This window comes from Antedon mediterranea, chromosome 6 (assembly GCF_964355755.1).
Source record: "Antedon mediterranea chromosome 6, ecAntMedi1.1, whole genome shotgun sequence".
In the NCBI taxonomy this organism is placed as follows: Eukaryota; Metazoa; Echinodermata; class Crinoidea; order Comatulida; family Antedonidae; genus Antedon; species Antedon mediterranea.
Window position 1 is genome coordinate 10,223,100 of NC_092675.1, and position 22,723 is coordinate 10,245,822.

Below are 22,723 nucleotides of genomic sequence, written 5' to 3' on the forward strand. Positions count from 1 at the left end.
TTACCCATTTTTGTTTTATAAGTGTCAGGCCTATGACCTATTAAGGCCGTTTATAGGCCCCATATGAAGTTTTAAGGCCCGTTTTTATGCCCATTTTTAACATGATGTCCGTACGCACGATAATCGAGGACGATAAGTAGATAAATATATACATCTATATAGAAAACAGGAGCTGATATTGACAAGGTGAATAACGACGCAAGCCTTCGCATTTTGGTCACGTATCACCCGAATAGTCGAATAGTCGTGAACACGATTTTACATTAAATCGCCGCCACAAACGCTGGGGGCGTTTCAATCGATGAATATGAAATATTAATACGGACAGAAGGATACGATTTTGCATTATTACTGCAAGTTAAAAGTAAATGAACATTTTGTTTTCTTGCATGCATTCTTGAATTACATGTAAATCTTTGTACTGGGAAGCTCTTATACTGTTTGTTTAAAATTGAAATTTGATTGAAGCTAACAAGGCCGGCATCCTGAATAAAAGGGTGTTGCAGCTACACGGACGAATGTAAAAGAAGCAAAGACGGGCAGGAATTCACTGAGAGATGTAGTCTTAACCAATCCATGTTAACAATTCGGTAAGTTGAACATATTAAGTGTAATGTTTTACTATGCATAACCATTTGTATATTAATTGTTTGTTATGATTTATTAGCAAAATCAATGTTCAAGATTTTTAATTGAGAGGATAAATCGTAGTGAAGACAATTGCTGCTAATAACAAAAAGTGATGCTGAAAATTTGTATGGAAATTTGTTTCAATATTGAAAAAGAAAAAATGATGATGATCACTTAGAATAAATATTCCTTATTAGTCAATGATGCTGTGGCTAGAGTTGTCAGTGTTCCTTAATGATTGGTCGAGCATAAAAGAATGATTGATAAGGGAAAAATGAAATATATGTATGATATTAACCGTGATGATTACAAAAATGACATTCATCGAATAAACTATTATAAACAGATTTAGTTAAATCAAGTATTATACAGATTTATAAAACAAATTTAAGGAGATTTGTTTGTTATGAATAGTATATTGTACTTGTTTTAGTAAACCAATCAGTTTAAAGCAATTGAACATAAGCATCAACATGCGGAATTCCATTTGTAATATTGAATAATACCGTAGAATTGGACTTTTGACTTTTCTTTATATATTAAATATTTGATGTAAATTATTGCAATATACTGTCAGACAGTCGTTTTATTAGAACTTCACTAAGCGTAATTCTAAACAAGTTCAATTATACAGTTACATCACTGCATATATTCATTTGTTGTAAACCCGTCTTATAGTGAGACAGTCGACAGTCAGCAATATCCTATAGTAAACATATATCTGAAGAAGTTTAATAAGAAATGTTATACTGCTTAATGGTGTATGTTGTAAATTATTCGAGTATGATATAAAGTAACAGTCGCAACATATTGTTTAATATACACATACTAAACAAATTTAATTAGATTCGATTTATTTATTTCCTCATGAAAATGTGTTTGCTTTTATTTTTGCAAAACTTCCAATAAATATTACTTGTTATACAAATTATAATTTGCAGGAGAGGCATTCATAAAATATTATTATATCACGACGTTCCTACTTAACAGTGTCAATTTACAGTGATTGTGTGTGTAATTAAAGATGTTTGAAATTAATTGGTCAGATGTTTTGCCCTCTCTGGCGTAAATTGTACTTAGGCCTAAATTACATTTTGAGAAACTTGCAGGTCACTGTTGATAAAAAAAATTTAAAAACCGTCAGGCTTCGTTGCTTGATACACAAATTCATTGTTTGCCTACAAACATTGGCCTAAGAGGACCGTAGGCCAGGTTACGGCTTTCGCTCTCTGCGTTTAAATTAAAATATTGCAGGCGATGATTGTACACTGCATAGGACGGTCCGCGGGATACAATTTTAAAGCATGGGATGTCAAGAGAGGATTGCCAGATTCAAACTTAGTGTGGAAGGCCTATGACTTTAATAGGTATGCACAAAACTAAGAAATAATTCATTCAATATGACCGAAAACTGTAACGGACACACAATACTGTAACATAATTGCTCTCGTCTGTATGTTATAATTGTGCTATAGCTAAATGACTCATCCACTTCATTATGATAAAGTGGCTGAACTCAAACGAGAATTTCATATTCCTATATAAACAGTTGTATTGAGAGTAAGCTAATTACGTGTATGAAACGAAGACAATGGTTCGCCATACTATTTAAATTCGTCCTGGTTAAAACCAACTGGAAATCAAAAATTTAGCCACATACGGTGTTAGACAAATCAAACCCTTATATATAAAATGTATTAGCCTAATTATATTCTAATGCATCGGATGAATGGATGGACTGTCTTAGAACATGAACATTATTGTCGTATTTTAGATAACTCACTCAGAGGATTCATACTTTTCCCTCCCAGTGATATCTGAAATAAACGATTTAACAAAAGGAAGAAGACATCATCTTGAAACTAAGAATCTTCTGTTTTATTTTCTATACCATTAGACCACTTGGGCTTCATGTTTAGGCCTAAGTCCGATTTGAGAACGGAACGACCCTTTAACAACCTCAGCGTACACTATAATACAATCTCCCCGATTAGACTGATCTGAATTTATCACCCGGCTTTAAAGCGGTAGAAGTCAAATCACGAATTAACAAAGCAGGGAGAGTTAGACTGTCAGCTTTCTGGAGTGATTATAACCTCTGACATTTACAAAATGACTTTAATGAAAACAATATTCCGTGAGTTTATCACATGGCTGTTGGCTGCTATTTTATAATGAGAGCACCGTCATGACGGTCTTCAGTAAAATGCTGGATGCAAAGGGATTTGGGGTCATGCGTTGTGATTTTTTATAGGCCTATAGAATTTGAGCAAGCAACATGGACCATTTCTTTAAAATTGCCTTTGAATAGTAACAATCGGTGGTGTCAAACGAGGTATTGAGACGCATGCGCAATTTTAACGACTCTGCAGAAAGGTATGCATAATTATTGCATAATTATTATCGATAATGATTTAATCTATAGATTTTTAAATGATTATGTTACAGTGTTATATAGAAATCTGATGTAATAATTATCATTTTTATCATAATAATAGGCCTAATAAAATTATATCAATTGCATTGATTGCTATTTTATTTTGCTTCATCGCAAATGATGGACACTCTACAAGCACGTCTGACTCAATGGTTATACAATAATTACAGATATAGGCCTACAGATTTTACCAATCTTAAAATGTGTACTTATTTATTTGATAACAAGGGTAATTGCAATGTATTGTATGATGTTTATGGACTTCAACTGAACATAATGTCGTTTAGCCTATTTATATGTTAGTTGCTGTATATTTGGTTTTATAGGCGCCATTTTGTTACCATATGTTTATCATGGGTTATTATTTGATTATGCAAAACCTTCTAATACCTCTCTTGCTTGGCTACAAACGTTTCGCAGAGCAGGTCAAAGTAAACATACATTAGTATGCGTATGCATAAATCCTATAATTTTTAAATATACGGTACAATACTATTGAGAATATAAATTCGTTTTATAACCTAAGGCGTGTATTTTTAAATTGCTGATATTGAATTTTATCATTTCATTCATGCACTAGCCTACTTGATTAGTGTGATCGTTTTCCCCGGTGAGTTTAAGCTGAACACAATGTGATCAGTCTAAACCATGCAATTTATTTATTAATTTAGGTTATAAGCACATACATGTTAAGAGGATTACATTTGATTAAATTTCGTTCTCCTCCACAATCCAAAGGCGTTTTGTCATCAAACATGGTAAGAGATATTTATTGTTTCGTTCTGTATACAGGATTATATAAATTGGTCATGTCATACTCATGTCATACTCTAAGTCATGTAAACACCAAGTATGAGGGTATATGTGTTAAGTTATACATAATTCGTCTTAAGGGTCATGGTTATGTTTCCTCTCATCACATAACTGTATCAATTTTCATTTTAACAATCGTACAATCTATATATAAATTATGGTTAATTCTGACATAGGCGAGCACAATGCAAAAACTTCGGTAGAAATCTCTGCCTTGGAACCTACCTGATCTATCTCAGATGTACCGCGAAACGTAGATTTGATAACAATTAGTTATCACATCGACGCTATTGTTCGATATTTCTATCTTAGGAAGATATTATAAAGAGTTTTTTAACAAAATTTATGATTTCAATAGTAGATTTTCAATTCAATTTCAATTCTTCGCGGGTCAAAGTAATTTCCGGGTTCACATTGCAACAACCTGGTTTCAACTATTTTCTCTCTTTTATACACAAGGGAGCAGTTGAAATAATAGATTTGACCCTAAAGGTGATTGGAAACAGGCACTTTCCATCAATCAATACAAATTTAAAAATAAAAATTATACTGCAAATTAATAAAGATCAAATTAAATATAGGCCATAAAGAATCGGAATATATTGTGGAAAATAGTATTATAAAATTACATATCCCGATCCCGATAGTTGATTGAGTAAGCTGGCAGGAATAACTGTAGGCTACTGTGTCCCGTCAGGACCGAGATGTCTGCCCATGTGGCTTCTTTCTTGGGCCCACTCTATCACGGCAGTTAGTTTTAAAAGATGTTTAAATTAAATAATGTATTAATAATTATTAGGATGGTATTTATTTGAATAAACGCCTCTCCAATAAAACATCACTTTGAATAATAATCATTATAATATTTGTAGTAGAATTCATCGCACTGTTATCTACAATTTACCAAGCATTTGTTATTCGTTTTTACCACTTTTCATATCTATTACAGGATTCCATTTGATTATAAATGTTCCCTCGAATAAGCACCCCTCTCAAATGAACTCCGCCTCCTCAAAGGGCCATACCAAACAATAAACACTATACTTTAAAATGTTATTAATCATCTAAAACACTGTGAAGTAGTTTAGTTTTACGAATGTCAGGCATTTTCAATAATGGTAACCGACAGAAAACGTACAAGGAGAACATTTTTATCATTCCGAGAACCATCGTCTACACTCCCTAGATGGGGAGCGAGCGAAGCGAGCTCACCCTCTAGTACGTACTAATAAATGGGGCTTTTATTGTATAATGTATTATGCAAAGCATCAATGTGCTTGACAAAAAAACGGAAAACTAATAGAAAAAAGAGTTAAAAGGGTTTTCAGAGCAGCCTTAAAATAAGCAATTGAAGGCTAACAGATAGAAATTTGTAACACGTTCCAAAGCGAAAGAGGCACAAGAAAAGGAACAAAAACCATAATGCTTTGTTGACGGATGGATGGAATGAACGAACTAGATGGCAGAGAAACTTATGATTGATTATTAGTATAATATTATTTATTAAGGCAAAAGCTGTTGCCTGTATGTTTAAGGTGGTTAGGATTAGTTGGTTTATACTCTGTGACGCTGTATTACTATTTTCCACTGGATATAAGGCCCGTACTGTACGGCCATTTGAAGCTTTCACAGAGACGAATCACAAAGAATCAAGTCGAGTCAAATTGTAGGCCTAATACATTATATGCTGATCAAACTGAATTGTTGAATATATTACTACTTTAAAAATATTATGAACACTCTATGCACTAATGGAGTTCCTAACAGTCAAGTGTTCAAATTATTAAAATACTGCAATTTAAAATTAGATTGTACAAGAAATATAAGCTTTGCGTCTAATTAACTGTCGGTACCCTCTCAACAATCCTGTAAGATGCATGATCTGTTACACTGTAAAATGGTCACTTCAACAACATCAATCACGAGAAATAATTAAGTGAAGAAAATAATAAATTGATAATTATATCAACCCAAAGTATTATAGGGTCTATTGAAAGACAGATTACTTTTTGGAAAGGGGTTAGGGTTAGGGGTGGACCATCGTACACTGTTCATTGTTTTTTTGTGCATTTATTTTTTTGGAGCCTTACCTAATTTTTTAGACTTTATTATAGACCTAGTTCCTTTTATTTTGTCTTATCTATTTAGGTAGCACCATAGAGGAATTATTTTCTAACAAAGTCCCTCATTGTAGCACAAAGTCTTCTTGTAGATAAAATTAAAGAGGTAATGTGTACACCTTTGGCTCGTGTGTACATTTTAGTAGATACGTGTACTTTGTAAGTTTGACACGAAGCGAGATTAAAGTTGATATAGGCCTATGTGTAACATCTAGTCCACTGTGCAATTGATGTAAATCGTTTAGAAACGTTTAAATAGGCACTATATAAGTCAACCATTACCATTACAAACTATATATTTTTAGTCGTATTGAATTGTTTTCAATGTTTAGTTCAATATTTTATTGTTCTCGGTGAAAGTTCAACTCTAAAACATAGATATCAATTTCACTGTAGTATCTAGACCACTTTATCGAGTCAAACAATTATTCTTTATTAAAACTATCACTCCGTCGATAATAACTCGATTGCATTCAATGATATTGTATAGAAAGTACTGTAATCAATAAACAGCTGATTTCAGTATACCAATAAATTAATGTTGTAATTATAAGTGTCTTTAAGTAATCAGTCAATTCGTTTAATGAATATCAATTAATTGGTGTGCCATTTTCAAACAGTAGGCCTAACCTCTTAATTAATTCATAATGCACTTTCCAAATGATGTTGAAATTGAAGAGTTTAGAAAGAGCAATAATAAATTCAAAACATCTAGACAAAAAACTTGAACCGTATTTGAACGATTTTGTGGGAATCAAAAGATTGAAATTTAATTAAAATGTTGTTATGGCTAGGCACAGTGTATGTAAACGTTGGACTATTTATAGGCTTTATTTGTTTTCTGTGTACGGAAGTTTCGATGTTAAAGCTCAGGTACAGGCATGAATTTTAAATATAATATTTGGTTAATTGTACATAAATCAAATATTTGTAACAGAAATCGAGACGAAAAAACATGAATTTTCCTTAATATGGTCAACTACAAAATTTGGCAAAATTCTTCTATAAAAACCAGGAAGACTTTTTTTCAGTAGTTAGGTACCTAATGTAATAACATGTCTGGTGACTCCCTAGACGGTGAAAAAAGATGGTGGATATACGGTGAATAATTTTTGCTATAGCATGAAAATAAAAATCTGAAGTTGAATAAAAATATCAGAAATGTAATATTCAAGTTATATTACCTATATTTAGTCATCTGATAACATTTTTTACCACACCATTTATTTTTAATAGCTTTTTAAAATGCCTCTCTATTTACAAAATTTGTGTACAAAAGAATAGAGATTTTACTGTGTAATTTGAACTATCCCCCCACTGATAAGAAAGGGCTTATTTTCAACAAGCTCGTGTAACACAAATAAAATCCAAAAAATTATGAAACATAGGGGAAACTATAGATCGATAATTATTGGAATGTATGATCAATAGAATTTTTTTGCCCGCACCTGGCCTTTAAAGTTGTTATATTAGTTTCATTTGACGTAAATAACGAAAGAAATGATACACATTTTTAAAATCAAATCAGTAATACCAACATTTTCGGGATATATCTCTTGAACTGTGATAATTATGTATAGTACCAGTTTATTCTCAGTCTATTTGCTAAATAGAGCAAGTGTTGAAATTAGATAAAAACACTCCGAAAATATTCATCGTTCACCGCTGGAATCTTCTTGCCATCATCGATCTACTGTAGAATTATAAAAAGCTGCATTTGTGTTATTTTTAAAACACTGTATACATTAACCATTATGAAAGATCACATTGAATTATTACGCCAGTCAGTAGATTATTATGCAATCCATTCAATTGAGCCGAGTAAATGTACTCTACAGTAAGTACGTACTCTTAGGAATACATTGCGATATTTTATGCATGGCATTTTGAAATATTTCTCTTAGCTGTGAACCCGATGTTTTATTTTAAATCTGAAATAACATTTAACATACTTCGTGAAAATAGTTTCAGAATGTAAATTACTAATGCAATATTGTTTGATTGATGTAGCTAAGAGGATTACAGTAACGATGGTACTCGAGTTCTAGTAATTATTGTTGTACATTTAAAATTGAACTAGCTTACATGTTGACGTAAGTACAAAGTAAACTCTTAGAATGTCATCAGATTCATTGTTATTAACCGTATTATCTGTACTTTAAATTGTAGCATGTTGCTTAGATGTCAATTTCTAGTTTACTGTAAGTTAAAGGCCAGGTGCAGGCAAATAATGTATATTGATCATTTAATCTAGTAACGATCGATCTATAATTTCCCATGTTTCCTATTTTTGCTACATCAGGGTGGGGTGTGTGGGAGGGGGGGGGGGTGTAGTTATTACACAGTAAAATTCCTATTCTTTTGTACATAAATGTTGTAAATAGAAAGGCACTTTAAAAAAGAAAAGGAAAAATAAACGGTGTGGTAAAAAATATCATTAATATTTTATTTTACGTTTCTGGTCACTTTTTATTCAAACTTCAAATTCTTGTTTTGGTGCTATAGCAACAATTATCCACTGTATACCGACCGCATTTGTTTGCACTTTTTAAAATGTCTATGGTCACCGGATTTGTTATTATATTGGTTAAACTACCTAACTACAATAGGCCTACTGATAAAAAGTCTTTTATAGCAGATTTTTGCCATTTGTTGGTATATTGCCATTTTAAGGGAAATTCATGTTTTTTCGCCGTGATTTCTTTTACATATAATATTTGCTTATGTACATCTAACCCTAACCCTGTACCTGAGCTACTAGCTACTAGAGTCTAACCCTAACCCTGTACCTGAGCTACTAGCTACTAGAGTCTAACCTTAACCCTGTACCTGAGCTTTAAATTATGAAACTTACAGCACAACTCCGCGCTCTTTCTGACTTATCAATGAAAGAGAAAACAAGTAGTGATCAAGAACTGACAATTATTAATTTTAAAAGCAGAATAGCAGCTAGCTCAAGGTTAAGTTCAGCACTTAATTTAACCCTGCTTTCCTACCTCTGGGCTTCCAAAACACAATTCATATGAATCAAAGATGCAAATCAGCCTTATTAATTATAATTTTACCAATTTATCAAGATGCTGTTAGTATTCAATGTTGCTTATCTCATTAGAGATGGCTTTCAATGACCTATTCCAATGTCTCTCTGTTCTTGTTCATCAACATTAGACTAGCCTACTAACTTTACCAATTAATCAGGAATGACATTTTATTCTAACTGAATCCATTAAATAACGGCACATATATTGCTTCGTCGTCATATTTTATTCATTGCCACAATAAATATACGAGTATCAATCATTTTTTATCTGTGTAGAAAATTCTAACAAAATGATTGATTTGTACAATCATAAACAAACAGACATTTGTTGAAGAATAATGTCAATCTTTAAAAAAACGAAACCTGTAGGCCTACGTCGAATGATGAAATTCAAACAAACGTTCAGGAATCAACATTACATACATGATCTGCGCATACGTATGAATCAGTATAAACTATACGGCAAACTCTGAAATGTAGCTAAACGAACGCGAAACATTTTCTAACACCGTGGTATTTAGTGGCTTTAAAAAAAACTCAAATTTGCGCACGCGACTGCAGCCATAGGCCTACATGGCCTTGTTATACAGCGTATGACAGTTAAAACATTTAGCTTGTTTTTTTATTACAAATATCCTTTTTTTGTCGCGTTAGTCGCGTGCAAACGCGACTCTACAGCTCATAATGCCGGTCGGTCTGTAGGTCGGTCTGTCTGTCAGTCGGTCTGTCGGTAACCACTAACTCAAATTTGCGCACGCGACTGCAACCATGTGGCCCTGTTAGATAGCGTATGGCAGTTATAACATTTAGCTTGTTTTCTATTATAAATATTCTTTTTTAGTCGCATGCAAACGCGACTCTACAGCTGACTATATCGGTTGGTTGGTCGGTCGGTCTGTAGGTAAACACTAACTCAAATTTGCGCACGCGACTGCAACCATGTGGCCCTGTTAGATAGCGTATGGCAGTTGTAACATTTAGCTTGTTTTATATTATAATTATTCTTTTTTAGTCGCGTGCAAACGCGACTCTACAGCTCACTATATCGGTCAGTTGGTGGGTCGGTCGGTCGGTAAACACTAACTCCAATTTGCGCACGCGACTGCAGCCATGTACATGGCCCTGTTAGATAGCGTATGGCAGTTATAACATTTAGCTTGTTTTCTATTATAAATATTCTTTTTTAGTCGCGTGCAAACGCGATTCTACAGCTCACTATGTCGGTCGGTCGGTAAACACTAACTCAAATTGGCGCACGCGATTGTTGCCATGTATATGGCCTTGTTTTAAATTTAAAACGTTAAAAAAAATGAAAAGAACAAAGTTTGCCAACACAAAATTAAACAAAGAGCTTACGACTGGAATTTGTTTTTATTTTTCTGCCTTTAGTGACACAAAGTACATTGTCAAGTCAACGTTTCTTTGTGCTACATTTTCTTTCTTTCATTAGCTTTAGCTAAAAAGATAATTTAAAGTTGATACGCCGCCTAAAGGAATAGTTTATAGTCCCATTTTTCTAATAAGAAATAAATAATCCCTTCAGATGTCACCTGTCTGAGTAGATTGGTTTTCTACATTTAGAATCGATTTACTCATAGCCTGGTTGTATCTTGATGACGTTTATTAGAGTACTGTAATTAGTGTGGAATAGAATAAATAGGTCTGTACTGCGACTGAAATTACAGTTTCACAGTGGTGTACATCAGTCGAAATTATAATGCATTATACGTTTTGTTGCAGTAAATGGTAAAGTACCGGTAAGACAAATCGTCAGTAAGAAAGCAAATATAGGCCTAATATAAAATGAAGTTGGAATAAGAAACTGTTTGAGTCATACAAGAATTTCCTATAGCTTCTATGTTTATTTTCTCTTATTTTTCTATGTATATTTTGAATAATGTGAATTTGATGCTACTTATCAATACGTCATCGTCATTTGATAAATATCTCTCAATACTGAAGCCGACGGGTTTATAGGTTATACCTCGTTTAATCAACGGGTATATTTTGCCATCTATGCACAATTCTGTTATCTTTAGAATAAAATGTTTTAAAACTGATAAACAAGCAATTGGAAGTTAAAACGATAAATCTCCCAACGTTTTAGTTAAGTCTTCCGGATCAACATAAACCATTGAATCGATTAACATAAAGTCCCGTAGCGTTAGTTTTAACAACTTAACTAGAGTGTAATATATTATTTTGGAATTGGAGCGATTTAATACGTCGTTGTCGTCTTATTTTTAGCCTATTATAGAGGATTTTATATCTACATGTCCATTAACATGTAGTAGCATCCATGTAAAGTGTGTCTTTTTACAGATCATTTGTTCATGTTTCTTTTATAAGCACGAATGTTCAGACAGAGTTCAATATACGACAGAGAACCTTCTGGAGCATGTTATATCACACAGGAACATATTTAGGCCTATGCGTGACAATATAAAAACAGGTCGAACTTCATAAAAAATAGCCTTATAATAACATTTAGTTGGAAAAATATTTAACGAAAGTAGAGAAAATGCTGAAATAATAATGATGGGAATAAATTGATGATTATAAAATAGGCTCCAAATGAAAGTAAATACTGAACAGAAAATGACATTTTCTTTTTCTGTTGTTGTTTCTGAGCAATGTAGGCGATTCAAAAACACTAGTCCATTAGGAACAAGAAGAAAATAAAAATATCGGTTTTTTAATTATTTTAAAATTTCAATAATTGTGAAAACAACTTCATATTATTTTGAATTATATCCTTTATAATACGGTATAAACTTAAAGGTTCACTAATTTTTTGAACTAAATCTCCGCGCTCAGATGCTTTATATTTTGGCGCCGATGTAAAACGACTAAGCTTAGAAAGGCTCAGGAGGTTAGTGATCCAGTGTGTTAAATACTAGCACGTCCTCTACAGAACACATACCCATTTGGTATTTTAGAGAGGGCGCATTATAAATATTTGTTCATGTTTTGGTTGTTTGATTGCCTTTTATCGTATTTTAATTATTACGAAAATACAATTCATCATTACTCAAATTAAAATAATATTTAATTCTCTCTCTCTCTTTTAACATTTTCCGTGCTCTGACATTACGCTTTCCACAATTTGTTTCCATGTTTGTCTGTTTATGGCAGGATGGTTTGTTATTGTGTTAGTGTCTACATGTCCTTGTACGTCTTTCTTTATTTGATTCATCCAGTTATTTCTTGGTCTTCCTACGGGTCGTTTTACTTTCCTGTTTCTGTCATTGTTTGTTTGATCTGAGGTATCATCCGGTAATCTAATTATGTGTTCATACCAATTAAGTCTCCTTCGTTTAAACAAATTTAAAATTAATATATAAAATACAGCAATAAGAAACCCAATTCTCTGTACAATATACAATGTATTTTCGGGAGTGAGATATCATTATATTTATACACAGTTCTTGTCCATGGTTTACAAAGTGGTGAAGTCTAATTATCTCAGAGATAAATTTTGTCTAATCTTTTGAAAATTTCTTCTCCAAACTACAGAATGTCTGCAAACAATGTCTTCACAATGGATGTAGGTCTATGTGACATACATCCCAAACGGCGCCCCGTATGTTGTGCACATACATGGTTTAAGCTGCTAATGTCATAGTTATCTTTTGCTGTGAATGCCTTTGAATTGCCCGGAGTAGTAACAAGCTTTCTCTTCTCAATTGTTTTTATAGAAAGCCACATGATTATAACAACACAGAAAAACTAAATACAGTTAAGTCTACCAAAAATATATAAAATGGGCTATAGTAAACAAACTATAATTATTAGTAGTTGGGAGAAGTAATAATCATAGACAAATAAAAGATCTAATTGTCCATGCTTGGGTTTAAATAAATAAATAAATTTCCGTTTTCTACATCATTATTTGTATATTGCATCAGTCGTCATAGTATTTATTTGAATAAACTCCCCCTCGAATACGCTTTATTTTTTCGTGTAAACGCCCCACCATTATTTATACTGTAGGCCTACACACAAGGCTCTCTAACACATTTCTATTTTACAGTAGTAGGATCGGTCCTAATGTGTATTTTGTTTAAAATGTTATCGTACGGTATCGTATGTACTGCTTAGGTCTGTATAGTGTGCATACATTTTTTCCTATATCATTGCAGTTAATCCTTGCCTTGAGCTAGCTAATAAAACACACTTTTACATTAATTTTCATTCAACTTTATTACAAAGAATAATTCTTGTGACACAGAGACACACACGGCTTACGACATACATTATGTGGTGACGTCACTTATAACGTGTACATGCACTGCTCTAAGGCTCCCGATTAACGAAAATGTGATCTGTAATGAAATTACTCTTTAGATTGTATCGTATTCATTCTTACTTTAAAAAAACATTGACATTGGAAATATATTTTTGTATTTTATATGAATTCAGTTTTTTTTAAAGGAATATTGTTTTAAAACGTTGGCTAAAAGTATTCTACGCCAATACAATTTATAAAACAAATACAAGGAAGGAGCTGCAACAGTACATAACAACTACAAGGCTTATAAACTAGGATTCTGCAATTGCTATATTAAACAGTTTCTATGCAATATGCGCGCCATACGTCAATCATGGACAGAATTAATGACGCGCGTTCAAATGATGTTGGCACGCCGTTTGTACGCGTGCGTCAATGGATGAGTTGTTTTGTATGGGCGTGTCAAAGCTGATGATAAAATACCACGGCTTTCTATAGATTTCATAACAATAACAATTGAGAGAATAATAATACTAATAATATTAATTTAAAAAAAAGAAATGTTTATTCAGTCATCGTACGTCACACAGCATCGAGTCAGTAAATCAAGGATAATTCCAGGTAAATAGTAGCGCCTCACAGAGCTGGTTTGTAGTTTATAATTTTCTATCAGAAGGTCTAGCTAAATTGAATAAATTAATTATTATATAATAAACATAAAATTAACAACACAACACTTTACGTTTAGATACTTTATAACGCAATTTGGTGAATTGAAAATACACACATTGTTGACATTGAATCAACATGGTACCATGGACTATTAGACCCACGATCGTTGGACATCACAATAAATATTCGTGACTTAATATAAAACTAATGATTTGCATAATCTGTGATAAAATTAAGTTGGTCTTAAAGCCAACTTACACAGACGAGCGGTAACGGTAATAAAAACATATCTGTTATTTCTCATTAATGAGAAACCTCCACATTGTGTGTAAATGGACATAAGGAATAACCCCCTAATAACAATGATTAATATTACCGTTACCGCTCGTCTGTGTAAATTCTAAGCTCAGGATAGATACAGATTTCAACATGGGACAAGCTACGCGGTCTATTTAATTGACCATTATACTGAAAAATGTGAGGTTTTTTGCACAACGAGATGCGCCTTAATAATAAATGAATGATACTACAAGTGTCAGTATCACACGATTTGATTCATTATTCAACTATTAATAATTATCCTCTTTATTTATTGATAAGTAGACTTACTTAAAACAAAATTAATTTCACTTTGGTCACAATGTTAAACAGTAGCTATCTAAAGTTATTGAATGAATGGTACAGTACTACTACTATATTATTATTATACATATTATAATTTGGAAGCCGCTATAGCATTACATTCAATTCATTCGTATAATGAAACGTAACGAGCTCATAAAATGATACATGTTGTATTAAGATTCAGGGGGAGAGGCCTACTTAAGATGTTTTTTCCTTATGTTTGAGAAACAATTTGTAAAAATAAAGGTTTTTTTTTAGTTCCGTCTATTAAAGCCTTATATTTTAATAATTTCCTTTCTTTTTTAACGGTTACAAAACATGTTAGCGGTAACCAATCAATCCAATGTGTTTCTATACAAGATATAGTAGGCCTAGACAGCTAGCTTAATGAAACAGATATAGAAGGCATTAGCTTCTGTCATGTACATGTTTGTTCAGCTCGTTATGTCATAGATCATCTAAGAAAAAGCAAGATATTTATATCGTAATCAAGTAATCATTAATGTTACACACCGTCCAATTCTTGTCAGAATACAGGTGCTTATTGTCGTGCCGTAAGTACAATGATCGAGTGCACCGTGTCTCCATTAAACAAGGGCTATATCTGTATTACCTTGTCGTAAGTATAATGATCGAGTGCACCGTGTCTCCATTAAACAAGGGCTATGTCTGTATTACCTTTAAAAAAATAATTTTTTTGGGGTAGTAGCTATAGCTAGCTTATATTTAGGTTATTTATTTATTTATTTATTCAACCATGTTTCAATAGGGTGACCCAGCCAGCGGAAGCTGATTTTAAGGGGCCCTCAACAATACAAGTAAAAATATATTACAATAGTTAAAATTGAATAAAGAATAAATATAAAAATGTACATAGAAATGCAAGACAGTAAAAGGTCAGGAAGATAAAAATTTAAAAAGTGTCATTATTAAGCATAAAGTTCTATAATTAACTTTTAAAATTTAAAAAGGTATTGCAATTTCTAATAGAAACGTCTAACGAGTTAAAATATGTAGGTCCTTTATAATTAAAAGAATGTTTAAGAAGTTAAAAGGTTATCGGAACTTACATTAAACTTAGTGATTATGTGCTGCCTGTTCCCACCCGTCTCTCTCCCCCCCCCCCCCCCTCTCTCTCTCTCTCTCTCTCTCTGTGGTAGTGGTGCGATGTTGAGTTGGGCTAAAACGTACCATCAACCCTTGACGACTATCAATAAGAAAACAAATCTTTCAGTACTATTCTATTAACTAGCTCAGCATTATTTTAATGAATCGAAATAACCGTCATTCTTATTTTGTATTCACGATTTTGTTTCTGACGTGTTTGAAACTAATGAAATATCATTGTAATATACACCTATCATTTTCTTTCACATAATGATTATTTACCTTGTATAACCAAGAAATTAGTCTAACTAGGTGCATTAAGCTATAAAACTGTCATGCTTGGTGAACTAGACAATGCTAATATGACGACTACGAAAGCTATGCTACTGGCTGTTTAAAATCAACGTAAATTCTCAATTGTTTAATTTCTATCTCACATTAACCAAGATTTATGGTACTTTCTTTCTTAAATTTCAGATACGAGCATCGTAGAATCCTTTGACATTTAAGCATTACTTACGTCAGCCTGGTAATTCTACTAACAAATGGAAAACCCGTTTAGAGAAAAGCGTACGAAATGTTCGGGTTCAACCAATCAAATGCGAGAACTCTCTGCTGTTGGGAAATATCGATTAACAAAAATGAAGCAGCGACAGATGATGCGGTATTTTTCATTAAAACATCCAGAGAATCGGTCACGTAACGTTAGTAGTTGTAGTTCATCTAGTGCATCTAGTAGTATATGTGACAGTCAGGAGAGACTTAGCTTTGAACAAACGGAACTCGTCGATGATACGTTCCTAACCGACCGAGAAAGCAAACAAATAACCGATCGCAAGGCAACGCTTTCTGGAGAAGGTAAATTTTTTATTAAATCAAGGAGAAAAGATTTGAATCGATTGAAATCAGACTCCGACGTAGTAACACATCGTAAAAATATCGTCTACGAAGATATGGTTCGATCAAAGGCATACATCATGGCGTCAGAAACACAGAAAATCCAAGAATGTGATACAACGAAACCAGAGACTAGATGTTTAATGCCACATCCTACAAAGAAAATGTTGAGGACGAGGAGTGAATCCGCAATAGAACTGAATACCGCACGGAATAGACTTAGCAATCAACACGGTGTTGTCTGCACAAATGAAGATCTCAAGAAAATCCTTACAGAAGCTAGATCAATTGGGTCAGTTAGACGAAGACGGACCACCAGTGGCCATAATATGCTTGCTGTCACACCAGAAAGCATTGAAGAGATTGACGGACATGTTAGATCAAGGAGTGTGTCAATGATAACCAGTTTAAAAAGTAGGAGAACTGGTGATGTCCTTCATGAATATCAACAAGGTTGCAGATCCAGTCCGTCATCTTTCGAAGCGTTGAATTCATTGAACACGCCAATATCAAGAACCAATTCCGCCAAAGAAATACGTTCAATTAAAGAGATCGATGAGGATATACCATCGTGTTCAAAGGACTGTATCGATAATAATGAAAATGAATTGAGTGTTTCTAATCAAAACATTGAGTCAGACCTAGCGGACACATTGGCAACATTTAATATTGATGTGGATACAGGAATCGACCCTGAAGCGATTGGTAAAGCTATCGAACGCAGACTGACAATCGGAAGCAAACAAGCAAACAAGTATGTAAAACGCGGGGGTCATCAGACAACAAATGTCAACTTCCAGAAAAACCAAATGTCCAACAAGTCGAAAGACGGTTGCACACAAGTAAGCGAGAAGGGTTTCGCAAACAGGATCACCAGCTTAACGTCCAAATTCAAACGCAGTAAATCAACAACTGATTGTGTAAAACTGTAACTGTTTTAAAGAACACATTTTGTAAACTCCTTAAATTTGGACAGTTGAACTATAAAACTGCTTTAATACGATTTCGAATTTGGGTTCAATTTAATCTGTACTAGCTGAAAATGACGATTAATATTTTAAACGTTTGTATGGCCGGCTATACATAAAAGTAAAGTATACGGTGCTTATACTGCATCATGGACACGTTGTACGTGAGGATGCTGCTTGAATATATTATTTTAATATATGCATATATACCGATATAAACTGATATACTGACAGTTTTAACAGGTACAGGCTATCTGTTGTGGTGCTATATTTTCTCATGGAGGCGTTCGAAAAAAGCTACCGAAAACAATTTATGTTCCCACCAACATACAACAATGCACATTTTCTGATCAGCAGTGCAGTATGCGCAGACGCAGGAAGTCAAATTTGCGCACAAGCACCAAAAAGAAAATGGCTATTTCTATATATAGTGTTAATAACTATTAGACGACAATACAAACATACGAACGTTTGTGTTCGATTTATGATATGATAATTTAGTTTACTATGGTGGTCGACTTTTTATTATAGAATACACAAGGTCAATACTAAAGCAAATGAATTCAGCATATAATACACACTGCGAACATGTAGAGCGGGGTTGGTGAAATCTGTCCATAATAGGTTACTTTTCTGTCCATAATAGGTTACTTTCTGTCCATAATAGGGACTAGAGGGCGCTGTTGTTTGTCCATAATAGGTGACTTTCATAATTGGCTGTCCAAAATAGGTGACTTTTTGTCCACAATAGGCGAGTTTATTGGAGTAGTGCGCCATCCATTGTGTTGTCCATAATAGGTGATTTTTTGGCGTACTCGTACATACGTAGTTTATTTCGCGAGTAGAAGTAATACTAATTTGCTTTCTGTTCAGACTTCGAGGCTACCTAGGAGGCCTAATTAGTATATAAATATTTAAGTCTTTCTAGCCTAGGCCTAGCTAGTTAGCTAGGCTACCTCTATAGGCCTACTAGTACTACTAGCCTAGGCCTAGTCCATTTGTTATTGTCCACTAATAATAATAATGAAATGTGAAATTTATTCAGCAACAAATAATTTAATTTGAACTTCATTTTAGGTTTGATAGTACGGACAGACATTACGCAACTTACCATACTATTGCAAGTTTAAATAAATCACCAAACCCACACGTTCTTTTACAAAAATAAAAAATACCCATATACTCTAATAATAATATTGATAAAGTTTAATTTTTTTAAGATAATAAACATGTAAACTGTTATTTTTATAAATGCATTGGTGTTTCAATGTAATTGTATTTTTTTTTCTTTGGACTTATTTTGTTTTGTTAACAGTAATAATAAAAATCAATTTAATATTGAAAAAGACATCACAGTTCAGCACTTCATTTCGTCATTTTAGGTCCTCCCCTATTTCAAAATTCTGGATCCACATAGCTCAATGACAAACCATCCCAGTCTAAAGTGTATCAACAGCAGCACATCTCATCCATTTATTATATTGTTTAATTAAATGAATCAATTTTAATGTTTAATAATAAGAAATACGACAATAAATCAAGTTTACATACACGCAGTGTACAAGCAACACCTTTGTTCTGTATTCAGAACAGTTTATTCAAAATCTAAATCACATTTAAAAAATACTGAATTATATTAATTTTAAAAGTGTAAAAACATGGTTAAACTACAATTTAAAAAATAGCAAGGATAAATAAAATGAACCATAATTATTATGTTTATTACTATAATTATTGATCGATGATTATGATCAAAAATAATACGTTGAAGTGATGTACTTTTTCATTTCAGCAGCATACTGTATATGAGCAGAATATCAAACATCTGTATGCCTATAATAAAAAAAAAGGAAGCATTTAAATACTATAATAATGTTTAAGTATTTTATAATGCAAGTAACTTCAATCTTAGTAATGCTGAGACAAATTTTCATGTTGTATGGTGGGAAACAGTATGGTGGGAAACAGTTATGTTTAAATATTTTATTGCATTTAAAAAAAGATATGTAGGATTGTTTTACTAAATTTAAGTTTATACCAGTTGTTAGAGTCAATTATTACCATACTCACTATATGAAAACTGATATTAAATGTTTTAAAGACAAATGCTTTATTGAATGAATGCTTTAATAATATAACATTCAATTAAATTTTGAAATATTTTCTGCATGAATTTGTTAGTGGATTTATCTATTCTTTGTACTGTGATTGTAATGTTTATAATGAATGAAAAAAAAAATATCTACTTTTAATTTCTTAGCAATTCAAATGAATAGAATATTTCAAATCAGAATGTTAAAAATTAATTTTCATGTATTGTCAGTTTTTCTACTACGGTACTGATAAAATTCAGTTTGTCTCTCTGAAAATGTTTGACTAAATTGTATCCTTTTTTTCCGAAGATTACTTTTGCAAACAAATACTTTTTCTAAATAGGCTTTTTCTTGGGATTTTGAAAAATGTCCTAAAAGATGTAGGCCTAGTGGGTAGTGTATGTAAAGTATTATTCTTCAATTGTAAGTTGGGCCTATCTGTTACTTACCCTGGTTAATGTCCATGCTACTGTACTATAACATTGATCAGAAGATACACTGTACACAATCTGTGATACATGCAAAAAATATGGAAAAATTGAGATTTAAATAGATGACATAATTAATAACATACAGTAACAATAGCTCTGGCTCTACTATACTGCCAACCTACTAACTGTTCGAACTGTCTGGATAAGACTCATTCATTCAAAAAATAATTTAAAAAAACAAAAATTTAAATAGGTCAATCTAGCAATCTAGATGTCTGTGATTTGAAGACAAACTACCAATAGGTCTAGTAGACTAGGCTAGTAGTAGCTGATTTCGGTCTTCAAAGTATAGTAGTGGGCTGTGGTGGCAGTGGTATTAGTAAAAGACTGTATAGTGACTAGTCCGCCAGACCTGACCTGCAGTTAGGCAGTATAGTTACGAGTAGGCATAGGCCCTAGTCTGTAAAATATTCATATTAAAAAAATAAAATAATAAAAAAACAGATAATGAGGATAGGCCTAGGTGTTTGTAGTAGGAAACCTATCTACCTAATATGAGCCCATGTCATTTGTATTCCTCCCCTGCTGTAAGGTAGGCCTAGAAAAAAAAAGCTCACATTTCATTAGTGGACAATAACAAATGGACTCCAGCTAAGCTAGTAGTAGTACTAGGGCCTAGGCCTGACTGAGGTAGCCTAACTAAAACAGGACTAGCCTAGGCTAGGCCTAGAGGCTAGAGAGACTTAAATAATTATACTAATTAGGCCTAGGCCTCCTACTAGCTAGGCCTAGGTAGCCTCGAAGTCTGAAGAGAAAGCAAATTAGTATTAACTAATAATATTATTACTTCTACTCGCGAAATAAACTACGTATGTACGAGCAGGGAGCAACTCCCTGGTACGAGTACGCCAACAAAATCACCTATTATGGACAACACAATGGATGGCGCACTACTCCAATAAACTCGAGTATTGTGGACAAAAAGTCGCCTATTTTGGACAGCCAATTATGAAAGTTACCTATTATGGACAAACAACAGCGCCCTCTAGTCCCTATTATGGACAGAAAGTCCCCTATTATGGACAGAAAAGTAACCTATTATGGACAGATTTCACCAACCCTATTGAACATGTAGGCTTGTGTTCCATGTTTAAAGTTATAATAATTTTGTAAGGCATTAGCCACCTTAAGAAGCAAATGTATATGAACAATTGCAAGTTTAACTAATAATAGCAAAATTAATATGAACCACGACACGTGGTTAATGTATTCAGAATATTAATGGCATTTACTGAATTTATTTATTTTCATTTTATAATTCATTTTATGCCCTTTTGTTTTATTCTGGAAAATTAACTCTTCTCTGGAACAATATAATTTTACGATAGGCCTAATTCTCTTTATTATTTATAGTTTTACTTTATTCATTAGACCTATCCTTATACTTTATGTTAAGTTCATTATGTTTGTAAAGAGCTAGCTAATAATAATTATATGATAATCAATTATGTTAATCTGGTGTGTGTGCTCTTCTAGCATAATATACATAATATACATTTTTATAGAAACTATGATAGTAATTGTTATGATAATTACTATAAATGATGATAATATTATGAATAAATATTATTTGAATGTAAAGATTTTGCTTTTGTGTATTAGTTTTTTTCTCGTACGGCAAAACAATATATCATTATCAATATCATTACTAACAAGATATTACAGTTTAATATTTGTTCGATTAATTGTTTAAAGCGATATTTTACTTTAAAATGTCATCATAATTAATACTTAATTTATGTTGATAGTTCGTTCTATGAAAATGAATAACTTGTGATAGCAAAGAGTACAGTGCTTTAGCTTAACGTAACGTGGCCGAATAAGAAGTACACGCGACGACGACAACGTACGTTTGTAAAAGGAATTGAAGGCAACGATAGCTGTCCTCGACAATATCACCGATAAATAGTCAATAATCAAGGACTTATTGTCACCATGACAACATAGAGCCCGTAGCATAATAAATGACTCTCTGTCCTTTAACATTTCATCGTAATTGAGGATTCGAGAAAATGAATAAAAACGGTAGTAACGTATATAAAAAGAATTACTATCGTGCTTGCTATTTATTTTATATCTGATTATGCCCGATTCGAGAATATTAATATGATCATCTATATTTTCTAATAAAACAAGTGATGAGCACGGTGACGATACGTCACTAACAATCGGCCTGGTGCTAAAACAGTAGTTCAAACACCAACGACTAATTGAATATACATTTGAATTAAGAAAATGTTTAGTGTATTTCGTCTCTACTGTATTACGAATATTATACGATCTCAGTTTCGTGAAAAAACATATAAATACAAGGAATATTTTGACATGAATTTATGCCTATACGGTATAACAAACCGGCCGTTTATGCTCTTAAAGAGGTATTTTTTATTTTGCTCTCATAGGTAATAGGGTCGACGTAGCCACGGAGCACTATACAATAAAGCTACTTACTCTAGTAGCTAGATCAACTTTCGTATGCACTTTGAGGTCCAGAGAATTTGACTTCAGAAATTGGTTTAGGGTGGTAAAACAATCATTTTTGGCTTGGTTACACATTTTGAAAATGTGGCGAAAGGTCAAAAGGTCAGGGTGAAAGGTCA

The 22,723-nt window shown here is 32.8% G+C and overlaps 1 protein-coding gene and 1 long non-coding RNA gene across 4 annotated transcripts; one reads left to right on the top strand and one right to left on the bottom strand.

Annotated features, from left to right (window-relative positions):
* Positions 1 to 352: 352 nt before the first annotated feature.
* Positions 353 to 18,951, top strand: LOC140050932 (uncharacterized). 3 transcript variants are annotated; one of them, XM_072095935.1, is made up of 3 exons: positions 2,903 to 3,006; positions 3,739 to 3,825; positions 16,152 to 18,951. In XM_072095935.1, exon 3 carries the CDS (start codon positions 16,220 to 16,222, stop codon positions 17,501 to 17,503), a length of 1,284 nt encoding a protein of 427 aa, XP_071952036.1. In that variant the 5' UTR covers positions 2,903 to 3,006; positions 3,739 to 3,825; positions 16,152 to 16,219; the 3' UTR covers positions 17,504 to 18,951. The 3 variants fall into 3 exon arrangements, 2 of the variants coding, with proteins under 2 accessions (XP_071952037.1, XP_071952036.1); XR_011845469.1 differs by lacking the exons at positions 2,903 to 3,006; positions 3,739 to 3,825; positions 16,152 to 18,951 and adding exons at positions 353 to 590; positions 2,528 to 2,854; XM_072095936.1 differs by lacking the exons at positions 2,903 to 3,006; positions 3,739 to 3,825 and adding an exon at positions 360 to 590.
* On the bottom strand, positions 18,931 to 20,959 carry LOC140050934 (uncharacterized). Its single transcript, XR_011845470.1, has 3 exons — positions 20,911 to 20,959; positions 20,082 to 20,141; positions 18,931 to 19,372 (listed from the first exon to the last, which is right to left on the bottom strand). It is a non-coding gene; the product is annotated as an uncharacterized lncRNA (long non-coding RNA).
* Positions 20,960 to 22,723: the final 1,764 nt, after the last annotated feature.